We start from the raw sequence: 27855 nt of genomic DNA on the forward strand, positions 1-27855 counted from the left end.
ATGTCTCACCTGTCAGTGTTAGCTTGTCCACAGTGGCCAGATGGTCTTTGGTTACCCTGCACTTCCAGGAGTGCCAGGAGCATGAGGAACAGCAGGACTCAGTGGCCACAGGACTAAGCAGTGCTCACAACACCAAGCCTGGCAGAGTTCAAGAAGCATTTGGACAATGCTCTCAGGCACATGGTGTGACTCGTGGAAAGGCCTGTGCAGGGCCAGGAGTTGGACTAGAAGATCCTGATTGCTTCCTTACAACTCATCATATTCTATAATCTGTGACTCCTGGAACCTCCTGAGACCAAGACAAGTGTCCACCCATGATACACTGTGAGCCCTTCCCACACCCTGCTGTAAGAGGTCCCCCTCTGGTAAAACTTCAGCTCCTGAAGATTCATGTCACTGTTCTACCCTCAATTAGCATGTCTTAGCTCTCCCTGCAGTAGATTAATGGATAAAGAAAAATTTCCTGCCCAGCTTGATTCTTACAGCTCACAGAATTGTGCCCCAAATTTTCTGAGATCTGCCAGTGTCCTGGGCTTTGGACTCTTTGCTCAAGCTCTAGAACTGCAGAGGCATTTGGCCAGACAACACTAGAGAGGTAACAGCTACACCAACTCATGAGACCCAGGCAAACACCTTGGTGATTTTGCTTCAGGACAGGTGAGACTCTGCCAGAGTGAGAAAGTATGATTCCAGCTTTCCTGGGTGTGAGGCAAAGCCTGGCACTAAGACTGAGTGATACCACTGCTCACACTGTCTGCCTGAGCTTGCAGGCAGCCTGAAACAGGAGCTCTGAGAGTTGTTATGCTTCCTCCTTCCCTCCAGAACACGAAATCTCATCTACTGGTATGTAAGAGAACGTGGTAGTTCTACATTGTCTTAAAGGGGTGGACTATGATTCAGTAAGAACTGCAAATACTTCTGCTAACAAATATCTGAAATACTAATGGAAAAAAACCTAAACAAAACAGAGCAAAACTCATATTAGAAAGAGAATCAGATTTTATTTTTAGACCCACAAAGTTAAAAATATGCATTTCAAAATATTTACAATGACTATATATGAAATAACCTTTGTTAATGAAACACCAACATACAGTACTAGAATATATCCACCAAATTGATAAAGTCTACATAAGAAGAAAATGTAACAGAAAGAGAGAGAGAGGTAAATAGCATCCATGCACAATCTGTATTAACATGGTTTTTGTACTCTCTACTTTTTAGCTGTGAATGGAATCACAGGAAATTTTGACCTCATCTCTTGCAAATGCCTCTTGTGACTGAGATTCTTCAAACTAACAGAAATTTGTGGGTTGCAGCAGTACCAGTGCCTAACTTTCCTATGCCAGCCTTTCACATGGGGACCTAGTGTTACAGAGTGGACTCAATCTCTCAGCAACCCTGGGAGGTAGCTAGTTTTATGGAAGGAGTTGGCAGGTGAAAAGCACCAAGCTGAGTGGCTGGCCTAATGTTGTGCAGCAAGGAGCAAGACTCACAAGCCCTACTTCCTCTTTCCTAATCTTTCATTAGGTTATAACTTTCTTCTGCTAACCATTATCTGCTTTTGAGATGAGCTTTGTCACAAGGTGGGGCACTCAATTAATATAGTATACCAGGTGATGATGTAGGAAAAGTCCTACTGGTGAAGGACTGGTCTCAGTAAGGCTCTGTGATGTAGCAGTGCTGTTACCATGTTCTGGAGTTGAACAGAAGATTATTTTAGTGTAGACACACATCCAGATGGTTCCCTCCCTGCATGTGTACCACTGAGGAACTGCACCCTCTGTAATTAAGAACCTCTGTATATTTTTACCCCTATTCTCTCTCTCTCTCTCTCTCTCTCCATCATGCATGCCTGTATATTTTCCATTCCTACCTGTATCTTATTCAATCATGGGAATATCAAATAGAAAACAGAACAGCAAAAAAATTTGCTGCCTCGCTTTTGTAGATATTTCAATTAAAAATTAATCCAATTTCTATTTTTTCTCAATTTAATGTCTTTAACGTTTACTTATGTGCACATATATATATTTATTTATATATATTAAAAAATGTAACAAAAGGCCCATCCCATTTGTATCAATGGACAAATAAAGGGGTCATAATCCTCACTGCCCAACCCACAAGGCACACTCAAATGTAAGTGAGAAGGGCTCTAGGAAGAGAAAAATATATAGCCCTTGTTTTTGTGGTGCCCTTTAATCATCACTGCTGAGCTTGAAGCTTTGTGAAGGTATGGCACAACTTTGCAGAAAAGGAGAAGAACTGTCTGGGTCACATGCAGATTTCCAGCCCCAGAAGTGCTAGATCAGTAGGAATTGCTTCTCCTACTCTTTGGTGAAGAAGTTTCTGAGGATTCTAGCTTTGTTAGTGATTTTTCTGCAGTGGCAATGGTGATGATGGTGGCTGTTTTTGTCTATTGGCCCAACAGTTCTCTCAGCAGAGTAATTCTTCCCCACTCCCAGTAGCCAACCCTCTCCCCTGGATGCCCAACAGCCTTATTTTTTTCTGAGAACAAGGTAGAGGATGCCGATGATGAAACTGAAGCAAAAGCAGATCCAGGCCAATATGAAGCAGTAGCCATGGTGAGGATTTGTGGAGTACGCCACTGCGCCTGTGAAGCGAGCTGTGTAAATGGAGACTGCAATCAGAATGCACATCCCTGTGGGAAGGAAGAGGGAAAAGAGAGTTGGAAAACGCACAGAAACCAGCATTGCCGCAAGCCTTCTGAGGTACTGCTGTCCCCTGAGATTGTAGTGCATGTCTTGTGCCATCTGAGAGGAGCTGCTGCCCATTAGGCTTATTTGTGGAGGATTTCTTTTGCAGCTGTGATGACATAAGACACTTGGGGCTTGGTTAGTGGGTGCCACGAGGAATAAACCTTTGTTAGGAGAAAATCAGTAATAAGATCTGACGACAGTTTTGTGCTACGTGTTGAATCCCATGTGCAGTAGCTAACTGTTTAGTTCCCTGCTCCCCCAAAACACTTGAATCCTTTTTGTTGTCTTTCAAACGTATTTTGCAAAACCCACAGGGATTTCCTAATGAAAATCTGGAAATACTTTCATTGTATACAGCCAAACAAATCCCAACCTAACACTTTTCGATTCCCCTGTGCTTTGTTTCGTAACAAAAATTGGGCCACTGGAAACATTTAGCTGGCTGACAACCTCCCCTGGTGACCATATGTGGCTACTTGTGTTCACAGAGGCAGTGGGACGCCCAGGGAGCCAAGGCACGGTGTGCAGGTGCATACTCACAGCAAACCAGCATGACGGCTCCGGTCATGTAGAAACGTTTGCCTTTTTCCAGGGTGAACAGCTGGATAATGAACAGGATGAGCGCCACAAGGGAGAAAATGATCGAGAGGATCATAAAGGCTTGCACGGCTTTGAGGGAAGCTGTCAAAACACAGAGAATAGATTGGAGAAGGTCAGGACTCAGTCTTGGCAGTGGTCATCAACGTCCTGTGATTCACCACGACGAAAATGCGCTGTAACTTACCCTCATCTCCACTGCTGACTGGCAGCTGAGTGCAGGTCTTGTTGCACAGAAGCCAGAGTCCTGTTGAGATCTTTCCAAAATTGGAAGAACCCACCATCCAAACCTGAAACAGGATAGAATAGTTGTGTCTTGGAGCAGCAAAGCTTCTTTGCTCTTCTGTCAGACTAAACCGTAAGGTGAGCATGAGTAGCCCAACTGCCCGGAAATGCCAGCACTGGGCAGGAGGGACATGGCACTGGCTTCCAGTGCCTGGAGACGCTTGGTCTGGGCAAAACACCGTGAGGTCTGTTCCAATCATCATGGAGAAATCTCCCAGCTCACCCTGACCCTCCTCCTGTGCGAGGTGGTGGGGGTCACGGCTGGCCAGGCGGGTGTGAGGGAACCCCAAAATCCACTCTGACGGTGGGCAGGGGGCGCGGGGACCCTGACAGAGCCACCAGGGGTCCCCCTCGGCCCAGAGCTCCCTTGGCCTGGAACGAGCCCTAGTGGGAACAGTGGGGTTCCCCTCGGCCCAGAGCTCCCTTGGCCTGGAACAAACCCTGGTGGGAACAGGCTGGCCCCGGCTGGGGGGAACAATGCCGTGCCAGAGCTGGCACTGCTGACTTCCCCAGCCCATGAAGGGTGTTGAGGTGCTGCTGGCTCAGGGTCCGGGGAGCTGACAGACAGTACCTGTGCCTGCTGTGCTACCCCGGCCGCCTTCCTGCTTCCTGAGCCAGCCATCACTGCTTCCTCCCTCCACATGACCGTGAGTAGATGTTCCTCACCCTCACCCTCACGGGAGCACCCACCCCCTGGTCTGCCTGCCAGCCGTATCTCAGGCCCGCTGCTCTGCGGGAGGTGACAGCCATGTCTCGTCCAGGGCAGTCTACTCACGTTGGCAATGGTGGAGACGAAGAGCATGATGACAGTGGCGATGTGAACCACAAAGATACCAGCCAGTAGCACCAACATCTTGGGTCTCTTCTAGGTGGTGTCACCGACACGGAGAGCTCTGAGGGAGAACAAGAACAGAGGGAGGATGTGAAGGGAAGGACTGAGTCAAAGAACAGCATTACCATACATTTGTTTACATGCAAAAACCCAGGCTGATCTTAGGTTCACTCTGTAAATGTAGAATCACCAAAAAAAAGCCAGTAAAAACTTTGTCAAAATCTGCTCAAGAGGTTAAATAGAGCCTGAAGATTAAAAAACCAATATGGAAGGAGATGTAGAGCATGGGTACATAACTTAGGATCATTTTAAAAATAGCCTGAATATATACACAGTTTTCTTAAATTGATGTGTGTTAATGTAAAGTAAAAATGCCATACTCCAGGCATACATTCTAGGAAGAGGAGTTTTTGCCCATGGGATTCACAGAGGTCAGGAAAGATTTTTCTCTTCCTCTGGTGTCTCAGCCTCTTCTAACTGGTGTGGGTCACGGACAGGAGGTATGGAATGGGGGACTGTGGGCTCCTTGGTGTCTCAGCTGTTGAGTAGTTGTGGAGAGTGAGTCAGAGGGGTAGCCACTACTCCATAGACCACTCCTTTAAGTGAAGAGGAGAATAACCAGAACAGAAATGCCACAAGATTTTCTGGAGCTGGGGAAGATGCCCAGGTTTGCAATGAAAACTGCCTGTTTCCCTTTTAAATTTTGAGGCATGCAGGTCACTTTATTAATGCAATAAGATCTCCTGTAATGCAAATTCCTCTTTGGTTGGTTTTGGGTATTTTTGCCTCTGCAAACTTTTACTTTTTTTTAAGATTTCCTGTCATTGATGAGCATGTGATTGGAAAAAGAGAGGGGAATGTGCTTTACAGAGTGCATGACAGAGTTTGTCAAGATTGATGGCTTCTCACCTGAAAATGTGAAATACAAGGAACAAATTTAAGCTGTGAGAATGAGCACAGACAATTCACACAAATCAAGTGAGTATATTTCAGGCAGAAGCATTCACTGAGTCCACTCTGGGGCCAGTAAACTCCCTAGAAAGTTTGACAGGCTCTTTCCCTCAGAAGTGCTGGTACTGAAGAGCAGTATCAAGCATGTGATTAATGTTAGCTGTCAAGTTATTTTGGTCCAGGTGACTCAGGTAGGGTCTGATGCTGTCACCATTTGTACAGGGCGTGGTAACACTGTCATGAAACAACACACTTATACTTTATGATGTTTTTCACACAAACTGTGACAAAAGGCTTTGTAAAGTCCCATTCATATGTCTTTTACTTGATGACTCCACCTACTCCACTACTGTCTTTCCTCTCACTGTGGCCAAGAGTGGGAGTGTATTCCTGTAAAATGCTGCAGCTGTTCCTGGCACTGCTTTGTATACAGTTTCCCAAGCCACAGTGGGTAGGCAGGCTTCTCCATCAGGGGCACTTTGACCAGTTCAGCATTAGCTGGTGACCAGGAAGAATTCCTTGAGTTTAGGATCTCAAAGAACCAGTTCTGTTCAGTCATTGCTCCCACCTAAACAAAGCTACTCTTTAGTAAGACAGATTAGGTTTGGTGACTAGTCTCATCTCCTCAGCAAATCACGTCTACTGTAAGGCTTCCTTCACCTGGAGAACTCTATGGAGATGTTAAGCCCTGACTTGCTGAACGTGGGCCAGGCTTGCTTGTCTGCTTTGGGGGGTCTTAGCAAACTCATGCTCTAGAGCTTGATTTGACTGGATGGCCTGGTCACTACCACCTCTCTTGTCACAGTGCCTCCCTTAGTGATGATCTTGGGGAAAGCACAGCCTTCTTAGGACTTTTCCTCTCACTGTAGTGACAGACATGATTTCAGCACTGCTAAAATTCAGGTTCTCAACAGTATATGCAGGCTACAATGTGAACATACTTAACATAAGAGTTAAACCCCTTCTTTCCATTGTAAAAGGAACAAAGGTTTCAAAATGCTGGATGGCAACTGATACAGATATCACCACTGCAACTCAAACTGAGAAACTATTGCTGTTGCCATGACTAAGTGACATATCTGCAACAAACTGCTGAGTTAAATCTTCCTGTCCCTTTGACTACTTCTCTTTTTTCTTTTTTTTTAATTTTTTTTTGTTACCTTGGTTCTTACACAAACTTTAGCAAATGCTCTTGACACTATAGGGTGCTGGCAAGCATAAACCAAACGGACAAATTTGCCGGCTCTGAAATTTGCCTTTACTAAACCGTGGCTAAACTTTCTTCTTTCTTAGATGGATGTATTTTTCCATGGCCTCTTTAAAATCTCATTCAGAGCTTTTTTTCCCCCTTATTATTTTTTAGGACCTTCAAACAAAGCTTTCTACTTGAAAGACTAAAAACCTAGTTTCATGACATCCTAAGGACTAGAACAGTCCTTTTAAATGCATCTTTTGCTTGCATTCAGAAATGAAAATGAGGGATAAATGTTACTTTACAATGTAAAAAAAAAGCCCAAAATCATGACCTCACACCCAGCACTTTGACCAATACTCTAAGAAAAAAATGAAATCCTTTATTCCCTTTGCTTTTTTTTTTCCTCTGCCTATTTTAGCACTGCAGGAGAGCAGTGTTAGTTCAGGTGCTTTCAGTGCACCTACTTCCTGAGAACGTCAGCACCTCTCCCTGAATACACACGCTATCAAATGCAAACTCCCCCAGGGGATATGTGCTCACAGCTTAGTTTTGATTCTTTGTGAGTTAAAGCACAAGCCTCCCTCTGTATTCATTTGCTTTCCCCTTTCTTCATCCCTTTCTGCCTGTTAAATAAAACACGAGAGAACAATCCCAGAGGAGCCGTGGGTGAAGGAATGGCACTGAAATAGATTCACTTCTGTCTCTGATGCTATGGCGTGGACATTTCCTCCCATTAGACAGAGAAACTGGCAGAGCATCAGGGACTGACAGGATACCGTTTCCATCTGTTAAGTGTGAGACATCTTTCTCCACTACAGGGTGGGGTCACATTGCTGGAGCAATAGGACAAAATTGCATGCAAATGCCTTTTCTTCCATTCCCCTACCTAAACTGCAGCTGCATTTGGAGCTCCTCAGGCTCTTCTTGGGCTATGAGTCAGTCTTAGCCTTCCTACAGCTGCCAGCTTTTTCCACTGACTCACCCCAACGCTCTCAAACCCCACAATAATTTAACCCTGAAAGACTAAGTGCTCAGGACACTGTCAGTTTTAGGACTGCTTCTCAAGAACCAGTCAAGCAAAAAATTTGTGATTCTTCCCCAGGAATCCTTCAGAGGAGAGACCCCAGTTAAGCCAAGGAAAAAGTAATGAGACATAACAGTAGAAGGATTACTGAGGTAGGGCGGGCTGATGGGGAAGTGAAGGTCATGCATGTGCTGAACAGCCTGCATGAGTCAAGAGAAGATCCTGTACTGATAAAAGTGGACTCACTTTCCTTTTCATGGGGTGATGGATGAAGAGAAATAACAAGCCACACCAACAGTAAGCATGAATAAGAATCACCATAGAAGCCTTCAGTACAACAAACCTGCAGATAAGCATGACAGACTCTTAGCTGTGTAGAGACTATTTCTCTGACCGTGCAGGAGTACATATGCTGGGGAACAACACATGTTGCACCCCAGTTCAAGTTCAAGCAGGCTGGTACTATCTATTGCCTAAAACCAAGACAAAGTATTCTCATGCAGGCAGATTGTTGCTACCTGTATCACCCCTCTGTCAACTTAAGTGTTTTGGATCCTTCTGTCTGAGGGCAATAGAGAGAAGTGAGTCCTTGCCCCTGGAATGTGTAGTGCCACTTGGAGATATGATAAAGGACAATGGTATAGTTCCTCAAATATAGGGAGTGAGTTATTCAAGAGGGTAAGCCAGATTAGGCAGAAGTCCTTTGCTTCTGGCAGAAAGTGCATTGCAGCGAAAGGAGTAGAGGGTAAGTGTACAGAATGTTTCTGCAGGAACAATGGGGTTGTTTCAGGTGAAAAATCAGGGCACTCTCAACTAAATTTGAAATATTTCAGATCTCAAGTATTCCTTAATGGATGCAGTTCATCTGACTCCCACTTCCATCTTCCTCTCTGAACTGAGGTCCCTCTTGGGACTGCCTCTCCCAGGCTGGGCTGGTGAGGTGCACTGTGAGAGATGCTGGCTGGGACAGCCAATATCTTGTAGCTCCTTAGAGTGTCCAGGGAGCAGAAGATATCTAAATCCACTGCCTGTGCACATTGGTGACCTCTGACTTCTTTCAAAGTGAGTTTTTCAGCTGAAGACCCTTTAGTTTGATACACTAGATTTCTCAACAATGGAAAGATAGCTTTTTGGAGAAAAAACAAATACATTTGGTTAGAATGTGAACAAAAATCTCCATAGATTGAAAACAATTAACACAAATGAAATTCTGCCTTTCCCAGCTGCCACTACAGAATATAAGGAAGGCGGTAGTAAGTCAGACCAGTGGTCTGACTCTCCCAGTCTCTGATGGGGACAATAGAAGGTCCAATATTTAGAGAAAGCAGGTGAACTTGGCCAGTGTCTGAGGGGCACAGAGTCACAGCAGGAATACTGGTGGTTCAAATCGGGGCCCAGGGCACTTCAAAACAAAGGAGAAAACTGGAGTGTAATGGACAGAAAGTAAAAACTGTCTGGTATTGTTTGAGACAACCACAAGCTTCCACCTCCGTTACCAGTGCATTCCTCAGTGCAAAGCCAACCCACAAATAGCAATGCTGCCATGTTACTACCAGTAAGAGAAACCTCAGTGTGGGATAAAACCTTTTGCAGAATTTGTACACATGCCTTTTGACTGATCTGAGACCATCACTGCATCTTAGACCTGCTACATCTGCACACCTTGTCCTTGTATGGGCTATGAGCACCAGTCCTCATTGTGCCCAGAGTCATTTCACAGGATGCAAAGATGTGAATATCTCTCTGATATTTCGGTGGCATGATGACTTTGGACACGTCACATTGTTACTAGAAAGCTCATGACAACTTTAAACAACAGGGAAGAATCCTTTTGCTTCCACCTTTGCTCTGTCTCTTGCTTCAGATCCTGATGAATCCAGAGTCCTTGCTGACTCCAGACTTCTACAAACTACTGTATGTCAGCACTGCTGTTGACAGCCTGGTTTTGACAGACCAGTCTAACTCAATTTACAAGTCAGATGCTTTTTATAGACATGTGGATGAGTAGGCTGGTGCCTCTGGAAAGAGATTTCATGTGTGTGGGAGAAGGGTTGGGCAGGAGGGGTGCGTGGGACACGGAGACCTTTGAGCCTCTGGCTTATGGCAGTGAGATTTCACGTACATATGGGCAGTGGCTGTGATGACCACATGGGGTACAGCAAGGCTGTAAAACCAGCAGGTTAATGTCAACCAAAAGGAAAGAGTAGACCAGCCTGAGGGGCTACAGCTGAAAATAAGTTAATGGAAGATTTTGTCTGGTTCTCCTGAAGCATTGCCTGGTGGAATGGACTCCAAGAGATCAGTGGAAGTGCCTTCCCAAGGGAGTGGTGAAACACCAGCATGTGAAAACACCAGCATGTGAAAAATTTCTTCTGGGATCTGACAAATTCCTCAAGAATCCACCCTTGGTGATGAACCTCCACTTACTGAGAGATGCAGAGGGGAGTCACAAAAGATGACACATAAGGGTTTTCCAGCTCTCATGCTCATGATTCATGTAAGAGTGGGGAAATATCAGAATTCCTAGGGCAGACAGTGAGAAATTGGCATTTTCTCCAGAAAAAACCACCCTCGAGTGCTCAGCCATGTGACAACATCAACTGAAACTCCAATGCTGCTTGGTAGTGGGAAAGGGAAGAGACAGCTGCCTGGGGCCTGGCAGGCAGCCAGCAGCCGCTGCTGGAGGAAAACACTGTCACTCCTCACACTAGGCACGCCAAGGAAGGGCTGGGACTGATGGGCAGCAAGTAAGAGGGAGGGGTGGGGAAGGGAACCCCGGAGCTAGTGGAGGCACAGAAATGTTCCTCTGCTCCTCCAGAGGTGCGATGCAGAGCACTCTCACCCCTTAGAGCACTGGGTGGTCCCTGGGTGGGTTAATTAGAGACCTGAGTTGCTGGCAGGAGTTCCAGCAAGATTCTGAGATACGCGAGGAACATTTGTGGGAGGACTGACAGTCTGGGTGTTGACGTGTTGTGTGTAGGGTGTGCATCTGCAGCTCTGTGTGGCTCCCTCTATGAATGGGAGTGTGCATCTGTGGTGCCCTGTCAACTCCGTGTGTGTGTGTTTGTGTGTGTGTATGTGTGTGCACAGCTTCTTTATGGGTGCACAGATCATCTACCTGTGCCACACTGGCAGTGCCCACGTGGGAGAAACTATCTGACAGGAAAGCTCAGGTTACAGAGTGGTATGAGCAAAAGTACACAGATCACTTCTGGTGGGACTTCCTGCTTTCCTCTTTGCAACAGCGCTTAGACAGAGGTTGAAGGACTGTGAAGCCCACATCAGCTGTGCTTTTGGCTGCATTCTTGGATTAAAACTGCAGTCCTATGATTTGCACAGACAGTCTTGTGTAGATATTCTTTTTTTTCTTTTCCAAAGGAGGGTAACTCTAAAAAAGAAGTTGTATCTTACAGTGTGTCTGTCTCTCAAAACTGCAAAACCTCTGAACATGCAAGTAAGTACAGCCTATGAAACACTGAGGAAAGTGTGACTGGGGCATCTAAAGAGTCTGAGCTTTTGGGTCAGCTTGCTTTCAGGGTGCCTTTGCTCCTGCAAGCTATCAACGAAAAGACTGTGCAGGATTCAGATATAAAATTGTGTGAAAGCTCCTTCTTTCAACCAAAGTGCACAGGTGAAGGACTGGGGGGAGCATGTGTATAAAGCAGACACAGGAGGACTCCTGCAGCCTGGATCTGGGCAGTGCTCTGTGCAGGGTGGGATAAAGGTGGTCATGGTGTAAAACACCCCATCTGGCTTTCAGAGAGCTCCTTACACCTGTGATCAGGAAGATATAAGCTGGTTCATGTTACATGTGGCTTTGGAGACATCAAGAGCTCCCCTGCTGAGGGCACAGCACACTGGCCCAGTGGCAGCCCCTGGAGGCAGCTCTCAGGCAGGCTGGCTCAGCTGCCTCAGCTGTCACAGCCAGTGGAAGTGCCCAGCTCTCTTTCAGCAGTGGCCCACATTGCTGGAGCTGCTCTTCAGCAGTCCTCTGACCAGCCTGCTCCAGGCTCTGAGCATTTTGTACTCTCCCCTCTTGCTCCCATGGCTCTCACTATCCTTCCCAGAGGCTTGCTGGAGCCAATACAGGGAAGATATCTCCCTGGAATGAGAAGAATGTGGACAATGGACCCAGTCGTGGTGGTTGCTTTCACAACTCCCCTCTTCAGCAGACTCTGCCCTGCGAGGGCAAAAGGACAACAAAGGTCTCACCCTGGATTTCCTCAAATACAAAAACATATTGCCAGGTGGCCTCACATCACAAGAGCTAAGCCTTCAGCATGAGTCACTGTTCACCTGTGTCAGCCACTCCAGTGCTCACAGTTCAGTGCATTTCCTGCAGGACTGGCGATGACCCAGCCCAGATCTGTCCCTGGGCTCCTGTCATGGGTGTCTCCCCATGCCTCTGTTACAGACTTGTTTTCACAGGGTAAAGGGGATAGATCTCAATTATGATCTTGGCAAACTTGTCACTCCCTTGGGCAATGTGGGTTTTGGTGCTGAGTTGTCCTAACCTGTCTCTCCCTTCTATGACAAGGCATGGGCTATATTTGGTCTAACCAAGAGAGCAGCTTCCATATTCTCTCTTGCCCTCCTGAAAACAGTTCAGGAGGAGCAGGATGCATGAAGCTGCAAATTTGGCCAGAGTTTCCTTTGTTCACTGTCAAGCTGTTCTAGCTAAAGAGGTACTTTCCAAAACTCTCCCAGCAGGGTTTGAAGAAATCACACTCCAGATGGCAGCCCCGAGATGTGCTGCTTTGCTGCTCTCCCTGCAGTGTAATGGCAGAAAGCAGCTTAAGAGGCACTCCAGATTTCCCTCTGGGCAGTTTACATGGGGAACTGCTGCTTCACTCTGTGTCATGCTCTGGGATGATGGGTGTGGACCTGACAGAGGATCAATACAGGCATAATTGAGATGGGCTTCAGCACGTTTGTTCACTGCCACTGTTACAGCACCGTGGCTGTGAGTTAGTTATCAGTCCTGGCAGGGCCATGGAGAAGAGCCTCCTTTTCTGTGAATGCTGCTTTGCCTCAGCAGAAAAGACTGATGACGTATCGGTCTTTTCCATATTTTCCATCTTCAGATGTGAAGATTGGAAATTCCCTTCCTCACCCTCCCTTTTAGAGGAGTAGAAGAGCAGCTCCCTGCCTTGAAGGAAGGGTAAATAAATATAATTTTTTTAGTTTTATCTCATTAATTTTTTGTTGGAAAACAGAAGAAAGGAAAAAAAAATTGGAGTGCCATGCCTTGCAGCCTGCCTTATGTTGTGCTGGGTGACAGTGCTGTCACTTTCCTATTGAGAGGGACAGGCACAGCAACCTGTTGAGATCAAAGGGGTCTAGTAATGCTATGTCTGCCTTATATGGCACTTCAGCATCTGAGGGCAAATTCCAGCCCAGCATCAGGTGTCTGCTCCTTTGCCATCCATGCAGCACTCAGCGAAGGGAGCACTAAGTGACCTGGGGGCTGAGCAAGGGGACACATGCCATGGGAGGGGTGTCCCAGCAGCCAGCTGGGGATTATGGGGCCCTGAAGGCCCATGGGAGCAGGCAGGGCTATGGAAGCAAGCTCCCTCCTGCTTTTGCTTTTCTGAGGAAACAGAAGTGGGCACAGGCTGAGTGCTATGTGCGAGCCTTGCGGCTGGGAGGGTGACGACTAGAGAGAAAGATTAGTGCTTGCAGCAAATCTCCCCAATCTCATTATAAGCAAGGCCCTGAGGTGGCTCTTTTACCAAAAACATGCTGGCTATTATCAGCAAATCTCCCAGAACTCTTTCAAAACACAACCTCTGCTCCACCCCAGACCACCGAACAGTAATTCCTGTGTGCACTTGCACCGCACCCACACTGCAGAACTGAAAGACCACCGGCTGGGCCAGAAGGGCCGGTTTTCCAAGCCCAGGGCTCTGTCCTCAGCAGGGTCTCACTGGGGGAGCGCTAGCAGCCCTGCAGCTGAGGCACCCACTCCAAAAGTTGGCGCTTCTCCTCAAGATCCCACGTCAGTCACTCCTGTGTCCTTGGGTGTGGCTCGACTGCCTAGCTGTCAGAGGTATCCCCGGGGATGGCATGTGCCCAGTGGAGATCCCTGCTCTCTCACAGGGCTAGCCGCGATGAATAATGGCTCAGACCGCGTGTCACATGTTTGGGTGGTTAGTCATAGCTGGGGGAGCTTCCACACGAGCCTACTGACAGGAATTCCTTAGTGTGGGTGGGTGTGCAGGGCCTCCCACCAGGACGCTGCATTTCAAGGGGTGCTTTCAGGAACTTCAGTGTTAGTGAAGTACCTCCGTTTTGATCCTTTTCCTATGCTAATCCCCACCGGAGCAAATAGAAATAAGCTGCTTTCAAGCCCCCCTCACTCCCTCAGTGCTCACAGTCCCCAGGTGGACTGGGTGGAGGCATTCGGCTGGCTTTAACCCCTGTTATCATAGGAAGAGTAGCTAATGGGCTCCAAGTTTTCACACTCTTCATGCCCACCTCCCTTGAGTGTTTGCTCAGAAAAGAATCCCACTACATCCAGAAATGTCAAGTGGGAAGTTCCTGGGCAAATCTGCTCTCAGAGGTGCCTTGAGGAATTTAAAGCTTCTGAGTGAAAGTTGTTCTGTGGCCACAGTATTTTTTTTTTAATATCAATATGATTTAAATGTCAGTCGTATTAAATGACAACTTCCAAAAATGCTTTCTTCCCATTCCAGTTTCTGATGCCCTGAAAACCCTCGCTGCCTCAGTCAGTTTCCCCACCACTCCAAACACTTATTTCTTAGGAAGGAGGCACCACTGCATGACTGAGCTACAAGAAACAGGGCCAGAGGGGACTTAAAAATTCACAAAATCCATCCTTTTCCCAAAAAGTTACTGTCAGCTCAGCTTCTAGTTCATTCATATAGTAATTATCCACAGTCCCAGCCTGAGCCCCACCCATTCCTGGCCGTATTGGGCTAAATACTGTTCAGTCTCTTTCAAACCCTTGAAACTGTGCAGGGGCGGGCTGAGTTCCTGCAACAGGAACCAGTGTGGTGCCAACAAACTGGCTTTGCTGCACTCCCTTTCGCAGACCTCAAAAATAGTTCAGATTTGACCGACGTATTGGGCTAAATACTTTCAGTATTGCACTGAAAGTCTCTTTTGAAAGTTCTTTTCAAAGTTCAGTCTCTTTGAAACCCTTGAAACTGTGCAGGGGCGGGCTGAGTTCCTGCAACAGGAACCAGTGTGGTGCCAACAAACTGGCTTTGCTGCACTCCCTTTCGCAGACCTCAAAAATAGTTCAGATTTGACCGCAGGATGCAAACCACAGCATACAGACGAAACAAGAGAAATGGTGAAGAAGAGGAGGGAAAGAAAGAGGGGGTGGTTGTGTAGAAGGCAGGTGAAGAGGGAGAATGCCAGTCTCTGCAATCCTACACTTCCCATCAGTGTCTCTATCTCCTTGACACACCCTACCAGCAGACCATGGTGCTCCTAGCAATGCCACCGCTCCCCCACTTTGCCTCGCAGCGCTCCCCACTGTGCTGCCAAAAAACGTGTAACACGAATTTCTACCCTTCACGTGGCTCTGCTCAGAACTGGGGCTTGGCTTCAGCCTCAGGAGCCAGAGCCCCTAGAAAAAGAGAGATTGTCTCCATTGTACCCCAGAGTCTGCACCTCTGGGGCCTCTCAGTCTTCACTTGGAATGATTGCTATTGTTTTAAATTGGAGCTTGGCAAACTAATTATGGAGGGGAGAGAGACAAGCAGAAGTATTTGAGCGCCAGGAAAACTGAGCCTGCAGCCCTAATTCCAAGCAGGCATTTTTCCACATTTGTCAACAATGCTGCTCCAAAAGCACACAGCAGCCCCTGAGCGTGAGCTGGCCCAGGCTGGGCACCCGTGCCTGCACCCTGGCTGCACGTGTCCTGGAGGTGAAAATAACATTGCTGCTGCCAGCACTCCAAGGCTGCAACCAGGGCGCCTCGCAGTGCCCCTTTGCCCCGCAACGCAGATGGATTTTGAAGCAAAAGATGAAAATTAAGGTGCGTGCCATAGCCAGCTTGAGTGCCAAGATGAAGAGAAGTGAAGGGGCAGGGGAGAAAGGCAGACTGGTGCTGTTAGGAGAGGGGAGCAGCCCCCGAGGGAGAAAAGTTGGTGAGGATTTCCAAGAACAGCTCTTACCGTGTGGGCTGGGGCCGGTGCTGGCACCTGTGGAAGAAGGAGCGTGCTGGGCTGCAGTGCCGATGTCCCGGAGCGCAGAGCTGGAGTGAAGGGGAGTGACCTGCTGCTGGTTTAAGTTTCCTCCGGTGGTGTGGGAGGGTGGTGTCTTTCCACTCTGTTTTAAAGGAGTTACTATGAATCAGACTGCCTTTAAAGAGAAGGAAAAAAAATGAAATTAATGAGCTACGCCCTGTTTTGTTGGCAGGGTGTCAAGAGTCCCTGGGAGGAAACCAGCGATTCAAAGAAATCTGTGCAGGGCTGCCTCTGACTCAGTGTGCAGCACAGAGACCGCAGCCTGGAAAAAAGGCTGACGCTGATCCAGCTGAGTAAGAGAGGCCCACAACAGCATCTGTTTATAAAACTGAACTTCTGGTTGTCATAAAAAAAAAATAAAAATGTGTAGTTACAAATGTGGCAACAGGGCTTCAACAATAAAATCACTCAAACAAACAGTGGGTTGGCAGGGGGGATCCCGAGGCTGGGTGAGTCACCACATCCCCTCCCCATGCTGCATGGAGAGAAGTCGCTGAGGCTGACAGCACGGGAGAATTCAAATTGGACCTGTGAGGTTGGCATGGACAAGATTTTTGGGAATATGTCAAGGAGTAGAGATGCTCAAAATGCAGCTCTGGTCTGGTGGTGACTCTGGAGTGATTTGGCCAGATAGTGGTGGTTTGCTTCCACAGAGAGAGCAGGCAGGGAAGAAGAAATAAGGAGCTGTTATTCACAGTTTTCTGAGGTCAGCATTTCTTGCCATCTTAAAGACTTCTAAAAATAGATCCTTTACATTTGCTGAGAATTGGCTGGTGGAGTTGTCTCGTAGATGCTACAGGCAAGATTGAATAGGGATGTGGTTGAGATGTGGGTGAAAGGGGAAGAAGTTTGTCAGAAAGCATCCGTGTTAAAATACAATCCATACTGTGATAGAATTGGCAGTCTGCTATGGCAAGGAACCAACCCTGCCTTTGCAAGGCCCAGCAAGAGATAGGCAGATACAGACAAAATACCTGACAAAGGCCTTTCAAATTTAATGAGGATGACATTGGATTGCCTTTATTTGAAAAACGAAGCGGGTTCTCTTTGAAATCTACACAGATTAAAAGATCTTATTGGTTTTCAGGTTATTCCTTCTGTCTGGTGTTATTGATATGAGTCTGTTCTAATTTTAGACTATAGCAACCTGCTTAGAAAAAGAGCTATGGATAAAACAGCAGCAAAGATGACACATATGCTGGGCAAAGACAATCCCGTGGGAATTTTTCCACTGATGGAAAGCAAAGACAGTCTTTTTTCCTCAAGGATAAAATAAGCCTAACTGTGTTTAATACCTGTGAATTAGAAGGTTCTTCTTGATATATATGAATACAATATTCAGGGAAAGGAAAGTTTATTTGCTTTCTCTGCAGTAGAAGCTGGCATTTGCATTGAGCTGCACCATCCATTTTCCCTGCTCTGTTCCCCTGGCAGAGTTTATTGCAGTGAGGGATGCTCAGCTCCATACAAAATACTAGAGGTGCAGGATCTCAAAGCAAACTCTGTTGACCAGAGTTCAGCTGTGGTGAAGTATCCTCTGCCCCAGACCTGTTCCCATGTTGCTGGCCACCTGTCAGGGACCAGCTGCCTGCAATCACAGAACTGCTTAGTGGCAGCCAGCAGACAGAACACCTGTAGCAAAAAGACAAATGGGGCAATAACGGTGGAGCCCCTTAAGAGGCTGGGTATGAAGTGAGCTGTGACTGGCATTATTTGTCCAGAGAGAGCAAACTAGTTTTGTACAAACTGCTCTCTAACCTGGGAGGCCATGACAGGCAATGGCCAATATCAGAGGCTTCACAGGGAGGTGGAGGTGTTCTGCAGCATCAGCATCAGCTTCCCCACAGGAGCATTGCTTCCTAGCTCTCCATCTGGAAGTGTTGGTGCCCAGCCAGCAGAGAGAAGAAGAGTAACCAGACAGGCCACACAGGCTGTGACCGTGGCCCTGGAGGAGCACTGGTACCCTGCCAACCATTGGCGTCATCCCTGCTGCTAGACCTGTCAAGGGTATGAGAGAGGGGAACAGCACGTGCCAAGTGAACAGGAGTGCGGATAGATGCTCCTGTTTGGGAGCAATTCTGCACATCAGCAAGATGATGGTTCAAAGAAGAGAGTACCCTCTCACACTGAGGTACAATGAGGTCAAGGGAGAGTTCAGCTTCCACTGAGCAGATTGGTAGCTCATTGAGATACTTCCACCTTTAATTTGGATACAGAGAAAGTGTAGAAGTGAGAAAACTTCCTACCAGTAGCTTAAGGAAAGAGAAAGTTTCAAGTTGGTAAGATTGATAACATTTTCTGTAGCTGTTTCTGTGGATGAAGAGTTAGCTCAATAAGTCTCTGTGAGTGTGTGATGGAGAACCAGTTCTATCCACTCATCCAGAGAAAAGGCTGGTCTTTCTGTGTGTCTGCAGCAATTTCTTCCTTTATGGTGCATGGTTTCCACAAGACAGGTTGCAATAGAAAACCCATGGCATGAAAAATCTCAGCATGAGATCAAAACTCTTAAGCGTTCTGCAGGTATGACACACTAAGGTTGAATTGCCTAAGACCCCATGCCATACTGCATGGTGTCCCTTGACTTAAGCATCACTCATTTCATAGGCTTTTCTGAATGCCTGCAGTTTGTTAATTGGAGGTGGTCAGGTGAAAGCCATGAGAATTTAAGATGTGAGAATCTGGATTAGCATTTCCATGGGCAATGAGAGGATGAAGCTTTCCCACGCGTGCCATGCCTTTGCTGAAGTTCTTCCCAAACAAGCAGCTTGGAGCTACTGTAACTCTGCTGCTTGTTTTGCCATGCCCCAGACATTTGCAGACATTACTACTGTCTGTGAGCAGTAGCCTTTGGCATTAAAGGTCCACAGTGACATTAGATAAGCACTAAGCCTCTGCAAGCCCAGATCAAAGGAGGTTTGGAGGATATGACTGGGAAATGGGGTGTGAAGTTAGGAGTCGGAGAGGCATGGTCAGACTTGGCTGGAAATGTCTAGAACAGATTGTTTTAGAGACTGGGGGTGCCAGGAGAAACAGACCATACGTGATGTCTCTGCACTTTTTGCAGATGCAAGAATCTATGCTTGGAAAAGTTCTGTACTGAGTTCCCATGCTCTCTGGGATGCTCTCAACAGGACTTTAACTATATGCCATTTGGATGTGTTTTTCTGGCTATCTGCAAACACATATTGCATATTAAGCCCCCTCAGTCGAATTAGCATGTCTTTCTAACTAAAGAGTTCCTCTCTCTTATATGTGCTATTTACTCTGTACATCATCTTGCTGGCTGGTTGCAGGACAAATGGAAGTGATGTGATGTTCACTACTTCTGCACTTGTCATGACTTGGAGAAGGTGGGGTTGAGCCTCAGCTGGTGTGTGGGTTTAAAGAAATAGAAACCAGCAAGTTTCATACCGCTCTGTAGTGGTGTAACTGATATGTTTGTGTGTGTTGTGGGATTATCCACGTGATACAAGAATTAGCAGAGACACAGGATAAATCTCAGAGCTGTATGATAAACTGCATTTGTCACGCCTGACTGTGCAGGGCTTCAAATGTGAGCAGGCATCCATTGGAGAGGAAAGGGCGGTGGTTCCCTTATTTATAGCTTCACTCAGTTTTGAGGAAGCAGATATTGGAAGTCCCACCTCTGTGGTTTTGGTCATTTCTCTAATGTGTCTTGTCATGTTCCTGTCCCTCTAAGGACTGCTAGATGTCCAGTACTTTGGGTGGCTGACTTTGCAAGCTCAAGGGTACAAGAAAAGGGTGGATCACAGTCAACACTGAACAGATGTAGCTCTTCCTGTTCACAAATTAGTTTTTGGGTTGGGTTGTTGTTTTGGGTTTTATGGGTTTTTTTTGGGGGGTTTTTGTTTTGTTTCGTTGGTTTGCTTTGGTTTGGTTTTTTTTTATTCAGGGATGATTTCTGTCCAAAGTACTCTGCTAACTGTATGATGAACAAAACCCACAGAAACAGCTACATATGATTTCCCAAAAATTACTGAGGGTTGCCAGACTGACTGACCTTTTGAAAATGGAAGATAAGTATTGAATTGAAAATGCACTGGGTTTATAGCATTTGTGTAGGCATGGTTTGTCACAAAGCTTTAACAGGTAAAAATTGGAATAGTTCCTTCCAGGACTTGAGCAGTATAAGTGGGATCTGTGCTAGAATACATTCCCCACACCTCACTTATCACATCTGGGAAGACCCAAAAGTTCCCTTGTTTCTTAACAGGAATAAAAAAATTGATATTGATATGGACATGAGATAAGGGGATCATTCCTACCATAGTTTCATAGTGATTAGAATTTAGTTTTGTCCTCCCATTTGGAAAGGACCATAACTTTGTTCTTATGTCAGAAGGGGAGGTATCATTCTGCTGTGCAGTAGGTGGACTTGCTTCTGAGACTGTCTGACAATCACATTGTGATCGCTGCAGAAGATTCTGTGGGCTTGGGTTCATGGCAACCCATTTGTAACTGGTGGAGGGGTTTAAACTTGTTCTCAGCGGATGGGTAGCCCAAAGGTGCCTTGGCTTCCTAGGTTAGATGGGATGAACATGATCCTCAGGCTGAGGTTCTGAACACATGGAAGAAGCAGCCTGAGCTGGCTGGAGCTAGGAACTGAGACCCAAACCTGGAAAAAGTAACTTTTTTCTGTGCTCTGGTGTAAAAGAAGGCATGGTGAGAGCCATCTAAAATGTGGTGGTTTTATAAAAGCAGGAGAACTGCAGTCCCCATCTCATTTTCCCTTACTTGAATCTCCATCTTAGTCTCTCTCTTTTTTTTTTTTTTTTCCCCCATTGGAAACAGCTAATCTCCATCTTGGTCTCTCTCTTTTTTATTTATTTTTTTTTCCATTGGAAACAGCTCAGCTGAAGCTATTTGCTTATAATGTGCAAATGGTGCCTCTGCTCTGGCAGACCCATCTGAGCTGGCACTTTCCACAAGAACCTCTCCCACTCCACATCAAAGGGCTGGTGGTTGGTGGTGTTCTCCACCTGCACATGAAGGCCTTTCTTATGCATTCTGGCAACCAAAGAGGTTTTCTTTGTTGCTCTCTCCTGCTCCTGGTTCATTTCTAACTCTGTGTTCTGTGACTGTTGCAGTGCGCACTGCACAGTACTGATTGCTTCACCAACAGGTTTTACCATATTAGTAGAGGAAAAAAAATCCTACAAGCACGAAGAAATGGCACAAGTTGACAGTGTCTTACTATTGTTCTTTCATTCAATGACAACAAAGTGAATTAGCTGCTTGACTGTCGTGAATGCTAGACTGCAACTGTGTTGATTGTCCATAGAAATGGACCTTGGCCAAGAGGCCAAGGCAAGAGCAAGGTGCCATTTGCGCTGTGATTGAGGTTTGATAATGGGATACATTTCTATTTATCTGCTGCTCCCATGTGCTGTATGCATGTGTTAGCTCTACTCAAAGTTTGCTGGACTTTCTTCTTAGAGCAGATGTTGTAGAATCTCCTCTTGCAGCCAGAGGTAAGGTTTGGAAGGCATGTGAAGGCTTTTGTACTTGCTTCTCACTGTCCACAGTATCTTGTTTTTTTGAATCTCAGCATGCATTTATTTAAATAATGTTATAGCATCACAGGCTCTACAGATATGCAGGAAGAGTGCTAGCCTGGGAATATAGGTGGCAGAGACTGAAAGGGACCTGGCATATTAACAAACCAAGCAGGCAGATCACTTTCACAACTAAATGGAAAGAAAAGCCCAGGGAGGGCTTCCCAGTGGTTACCTATACGTCTCCTGTTGAGGAGAAGGCTTGGTGGGAGGGGGAAAAACATCAAGCTCAATGCGTAGTAAAAATAAGAAAAACAAAAATAAAAAGGAAAGTGTCTCTGGGATGGAAAGACAGCTAGACATTGACAAGGTCAGGGCAGGACAGAGAGGGCTGAGCACCATGGGTGATACAGCCAGTAAGGATAGTGCCTCTGAGCTCCAAGTTCCTGAAGAAAGTGCAGACAGCTGGCAGGAGGCTGGGAAGTCCTCTTCTTTCTGTTGCCATTTCATGGAAGAGGGAGGGGAAAATCTCTAGGTTTGCTTCGTCATTTCCTGAGAGGGAGAGAGAGGGAAATTATTCCTGTTACTGCAGAGCAATGGTTCCCTTGTGAAAGAGGAAACATCTACTTGTGTCACACTACGGGCCAGATTCTGAGCTCATTTGCAGCAGGACAGAACCAGAACAACTTGAACTGACTTCATGGCAGTTTTTCTGATTAGTGAATCTGGGATTGAAGCAGTGCCACCATGTCAAGCAACTGGTGGTAAAGAGAGAATTTGTGAGGGCAAAAACCTCTCACCACAGCACAAAGACTGAACATTTAACTAAGCTCTCTCTTTCCTTGCTCCCTGCCCCCTTTGCTTCTTGCCAGCTCTTGATTGGACTTTTGAGAGGAAAAATAAATTATACTTTGCTTCCCTTCGTGCATACCCACTCCTTGTCTGTGCCTTATGCATTCTCAAACACAAAAGTTTTCGTGACTCCATTCCTTCTGCTTTTGTAATGTACAGTCACCGCTTGTGTGGCTCCCTCGTGCTTGAGGCAGGATATGGGCAGGAAATAATAGCACAAGATTCAAACTGGAAAAATGCAGACCTATTATCTGGGGGAAAATAAATTCAAAGTTAGCTATTCAGAGGGTGTGAGCTTTTGGAACTTGCAAGAGAAATAAAGCTGGAAGCAACTTAACAGGGACAGAAGAGAGAGAGCTGGAGAAGAGCTTGCAATGTGATAGCCCAGAACACGGATCATGTCATTTAGAGCTCTTCACATGTTGCTGTCCCTCTGACATTCACAGATCTCACAGACATATTTCACCCCCAGATATGCCCTACCAGTGGTAATGACAGTGAAAGCTAAAGGTTTTAATTTCTGAAGAGATTTCACTTAAATCCTATGACAAGGGATCTCTCTCTAGTATAGTCACAAAGGGTGCTGTGGGACTAAGGAATGGCCTGGATGGTCTGTGATACTTTCATACCAGTCAAGTCAGAGGCGTCATGGCCCCGTGCAGCTGCACACTGGGAATATGGGGGAGGAAATGAGCTAGCAAGAGGAAGGAGAAAGGGAGCACTCACCACATTGCCAGGCTCTGAGGGTGATTTTATAGCACAAAGAATTAAAAGCCTGGGGTTTTGGATTTCAAGTGTGCTTATTAAGGATGATACTTTGTGAGCGTGAAAAATTTCAGCAAAACATCTCAAGGTCACAAAATGATTGCTTGGATTTGATAGATGTCACAAAGTGATTGCTTGGATTTGATAGGTGTGTCTGAACACCTCCATCCCTGTGAGATATATGACAAAAAGTGAGAATTAGTGAATTGTAGCAAAGGATGTGATACAGGTAAAGAGTCCTTACAGGTGAAGAATACTTTTGGAGGTAAACTGAAAAAAATGTAGATTTTGAACCTTGGACTGAAGCTTAAGTGTTTCCCTAGAGCTGTAGGTACTTCCTTGATGAGAAAAAAAATGTTACATCTCCTGTGATATGCAAAAGCATGGGTCTATTTTATAGTACTCATTTAAATTGGACTAGAGGGTCAAGCTGAGCTAAATGAGGCACCTGCTAAATGAAAAACCTGCAATAACAGTTTTGTGGTGGCTAGGCTTGGTATGAATTATGAGTTTTTTGGGTCAAGTGAAGCACAGAGAAACAAGAGACGCCCTCATCTTCACCAGATCCAGAAGAACAGAGCAAATGTCTTCTGAGTGCAGGGTCTGATCCTCCCCACAGTGCTGCTGTGAGTGTGTTGGGGTGGGCAGTGTGCAGGCAGCTGATAGGGCACTCCAAAGTTCTATTTCTGTTATTGTAGCTAAAGAAGCAGTGAGACACGTGTTAGGAACTTCTGTGTGGTACTTGTGTTACAAGTCTTATGGTTATACTGGTTATACTCCTTAAAATGACAATGTTTTCTACGATGCTGGGGAGAGAGGCCCTTCTGACTCATGGACCACTTGCAGGACAGCTATTCTTGCCAGATCACCACCAGCTCCATCTGGCTGGCTGTGGAATCCTTTTGTCTATAGGAGAAGTGCTCAGGGTGGAGGAGAAGGGAGGTATTGATGTCCTTTGAAGCCTCCAAATGTTACAGCAAGGATGGACTCATCACGTGTCAGGAGCAGTAGTGTGGCAGGGCAGACCAGCTAGCATCAGGCAAAGAATGTTTATGGGCTGCACAGCTTATGGGGGTTCCTTGTGCTGCCTCCTATCCTCTTGTTCCAATCCAGTGCTGTCACCTTCATGGTTCCATGCAGAGGTGATCTCTGTGCTATGGGACAAAGAGTGGGCACGGTGAAGTGTGGTATGGTAAGTTAAGAGAGATCTCTGCATGCCACAGCCACCAAAATAAGTGATTGCAGAGTGAAAGCAGGATGGAAACAGCAATGACAAATGGAAGCTGCAAAGTCTTTGGTAGCTGATGTGCATCTTCATCTCTCAGAGGGGTTTTATTGTTGTCTCTGCTGTCCTCTTTTGGGGGAGCAGGATGTGTGGCTGTGTTGGAGACGTGAATTCAAGCCTTTCTCTGTGCTGGAAAGCGATCCCACCCAATAGTCATACAAGTGACTGCTGATGGTTCTCCGCTGCACACTGTCCCAGCAGCAGCTGATGCTGCTCGCCAGTGTGGATCACTGGGTATGCACTGTGTCCCTCCCAAAATGCCTGGAGAGCGTTGCCAAGCTGAGAGGCTCTGAGTCAGAGATCTGTGGAGCTTTTTCTTCACTGGAGAGCAGTGTCAGAAGGCAGGCTGTTGCTCAGCCCGTGACTTGCTGGGTACCATGGAAGCTGAGTTCTTAATACAAGAAAGGCCAGCTTGTCACTGTAATTTAAAAATCCTTTTGCCGTCTAGGGAAATGTCAGCAGGCAGAAACAAGTAATGGGAGGGCTTGACCCTGACACAAAGAAGCTTCTGTTTTTTTCCTGTTCTGGCTGTCAGTGGTGTTAGGTTGCTCAATGCTGCAAGGAAAAGCAGCTCTGGAAATTCTCTGCCTTCCATGAAGCCTGAAGACTCGTAAAGTGAAATTCCTCTGCCTGAATAAACACCTGTCATGGGAAGAGCTGGGATGCTGAAGTACAGCAGGGTGAGAACTGGCAGTAGGCCCGAACAGGGAGTTGAGGAGAATCCTCTGGCAAAGCTGACACCTTGTTTTTGATTGCTTGTTTTCCACCTTCAGGTGTAATCGATACCCAGGTGCTGGAGTGACTAAACTTGCCCGCTGTTGCTGCTGCTGTTTCAGCAACTGCACAAAGCAGTGTGGAGGGGATGGGTGTGAGAGAAATTCCTGTCTTGAGAACCACAGAGGCATTTTCATGCCTGGGATAGTTTCCTATTTGCTTTCCCCCAAGGTGGCCCCTCTCACCTTGGAGACAGTGTGGCACCTGAAACCATGGGGCACATGACCATGAGGTTTTTGGCAGCTGCAGAGTCAGGAGCAGAAGGCATATTCTGCAGTTTGGAATCCCAGCTGGGGGATTCTGAGGGGCTGAATGTTGAGGAGCTGAGGTATTTCAGAAGAGGATATTAGGGCGACATCCTGGCTGAGCAGAGGAGAGTAGGAGGTGTGCTGTGCTCACACTTGGCCCACTGATCTGTTTCTAAGCCATCCTACTCTTGGTAGATGGAGGTGAGGAGTTGCAGTGCAATGGTGCAGATCTGCATCCTATCCTCCACTGATGTGAATAGCCTCAGCCTTTCTTGTGCAGTAACCCTGGTTTTCCTATGCAGCCCTCAGATGCCCTGAAACTCAGTGACACAGACACCAGCAAGCATCTGGATTCAGTTTCTTGCAACCCTGGATTTTTTTTTATTTAAGGTCCATGCCATTAAAGCCACTAGGTCTAGTTATCACAGAGTGGCCTCACATACCTGCTGTCTGAGCACACTGCATCTGTAAGGGCTGGTGCCAGGCACTCGTTGGCACTGGACCAGTCTCAGAGGCAGGCCCTGGCTGTGGAGAGCTCTGTAAATGGGATCATAAGTAAGAAAACAAGCGCCAACCTGAGCACTTCAAATGGTCAGTCTCGACAAAGAGCTCATCAGAAGGACCTCACAGTGCTCACTGTGGTAGCACGTGTTATTCAACACACTTATAATGGTCTGGACAGGAACGTGAGCAGCGAGTTTACTTGAATCCCACAGTTATTCCAAAGACACAGCATAAAGCTGGCTGCAAAGGGTCACAGAACATCCCCTGGCAGTGAGTGCCTGGGCTCTCCCTGGTATTGAAATTCAGTGGTGGCAAATGCAAGGGAATTCCACTAGGGAGAAAATATCTGGCTGTACACATATATTGAATGTCTGTAAGTCAGCTTCTACCAGCAGAGAAAGAAATTCTTGGATTCATTGCAGACAGGCTGCTGAAAACAGTCTCTCAAGGCTCTGTTGAGGTCAAAAAACCAAAAAGAAATGTTAGGAATGAGTACAGAAGAAACAAAGAACATGATTATGCTTCTGTGTACTTCATGGTCTGCTGAAAGTCTGAAAGTTGCAAGTGCTTCTGGTTACTACACTGAAGAGCATAAAGAAACACTAGTAAGAGAAGAGAAGACATCAACAATGATCAGAAGTAGAAGTTTCTGGGTAAACACAGATTGCTAATCTTGAAGAAGAGATGCCTGAAAGAGAATCACAAATGGTATGGAGAATGTCAACAAAGAACTAACATTCATGCAGTTCCATATCACAAAAACTAATGGCACCTGATAAACTGGTTAGGCAACAGGTTTAAAATAAACAAGCTATGTACTTTTCCACGTAGGCATCAAGGAATAATGGAACTCTGCCACAGACCATTGGTGGAAGACAATTCATGAAGGTGTTTGGCACATCTGTGCAGTGCATTTCCTTTGGAGAGTGTCAAATGCAGCAGCAGAGATGTTACCTCTGCATCAGAAGTGTCCTAATCAACAAGCTGATCGGAGCTGAAAAGTCAGACTGGGATACATTCCTCTGTTTCTTACACTTCTTTCCTAAGTGAGGTGATTGCAAGAGAAGAGATACTGCTTCTTCAGTCTGGGCTAGCACAGGTCATCTTACATTTCTAGTACAGCTGTTTTTTGGGATTTTTGTCCTACAGTAATTTCCATATTATTATCTGACCACTGTTGACATATTGCAGAAGTGGAAAGGGAACTGATGAGCTGGAAAAGAGAACAAACTTCCAGATGAAGAGCTGACATCTCTTAAGGACATTCCTAATGTTCTTTGCACTGGTGTGCTAGAACATTACATAATCCAGAAATAGGGACTTTTGAGTGAAAGTAAGCAAAGACTGTGGTAATGTTCTTAAAATGAGGAAAACATTGTTTTCCCAATTAGCTTCACTTTCCTTATATTTCCTTAGTAGATTTCGTTAGACATTTAGAAGGCATAAGAGACATAGTCTTCCCTTGCAGTAAATGTGCTCTGGCTGTCTGATCCAAACAGTTGCACCTGTCCAAGCAGGAAATACCAAATTTTGTATCAGCAATTAAATTTGAATTCTGTGTCTTTGCAGTTGGGAGTAGTACATTTGCAGAAATAACTGAGAGTAAAATTTGTCCCCAGGGATATTGGTCTTTCCAGCTTGCACAGATTCATTGCTTGGAGACAAATTTCAATTAAGGGGAATAATTTTGCATAAATAAGCTGAGAGGAGATATAAGCTGTCCATAGACAATCTTTGCAGAAGAAAAGATAACTAGATACAAGTCCAGGACTGTGGGGTGCTGGTAAGAGAAGCATGTTGTTTGTGGCTTAGCATAGTTTCACCCAGAAGCCGTCTTAGACACATCCTCCCTGGAGGTGTTTCACAGTTTAAGATCCTGTCACAGCTCTGGGAAAGGAACAAATATTCTCCCTGCAAACAAAGCTATGTTTTGGTTTATTTGGCCTTTTCCATTTCAAATGCCTCAATTGCTGATTCCTGCCATATTGTTTAATGGCCAATCCCTCCTCAGAGAATACAGCTTTTAGGATGATACACATCCTGAGCTATTTCAGCTGTGGTCCTGCTTTTTTTCTCTATTCTGTT

The 27855-nt window shown here is 46.1% G+C and overlaps 2 protein-coding genes across 2 annotated transcripts in view; one reads left to right on the forward strand and one right to left on the reverse strand.

The window, feature by feature from the left end:
• GSG1 (germ cell associated 1) overlaps positions 1 to 27855 on the forward strand; it is a 90057-nt gene that overhangs the window by 36413 nt on the left and 25789 nt on the right. The gene's annotated exons all lie outside the window — the stretch shown is intronic.
• On the reverse strand, positions 982 to 15999 carry EMP1 (epithelial membrane protein 1). The gene is made up of 5 exons (XM_039700925.1): positions 15755 to 15999; positions 4381 to 4498; positions 3508 to 3610; positions 3264 to 3404; positions 982 to 2665 (listed from the first exon to the last, which is right to left on the reverse strand). Exons 2-5 carry the CDS (start codon positions 4456 to 4458, stop codon positions 2502 to 2504), a joined length of 486 nt encoding a protein of 161 aa, XP_039556859.1. The 5' UTR covers positions 4459 to 4498; positions 15755 to 15999; the 3' UTR covers positions 982 to 2501.

This window comes from Passer montanus, unplaced genomic scaffold (assembly GCF_014805655.1).
Source record: "Passer montanus isolate IOZ18808 unplaced genomic scaffold, ASM1480565v1 scaffold146, whole genome shotgun sequence".
Lineage (NCBI taxonomy): Eukaryota > Metazoa > Chordata > Aves > Passeriformes > Passeridae > Passer > Passer montanus.

Bases quoted from the DNA above. Each gene is read 5' to 3' on its own strand.
- EMP1 (XM_039700925.1), bottom strand. From the start codon at position 4,458: ATGTTGGTGCTACTGGCTGGTATCTTTGTGGTTCACATCGCCACTGTC. The intron at 3,405-3,507 runs GTAAGTTACAGC...GTGTTTTGACAG, and splicing joins AGTCAGCAGTGGAGATGAGG to CTTCCCTCAAAGCCGTGCAA. The intron at 2,666-3,263 runs GTGAGTATGCAC...TCCTTCCCACAG, and splicing joins AGCCGTCATGCTGGTTTGCT to GGATGTGCATTCTGATTGCA.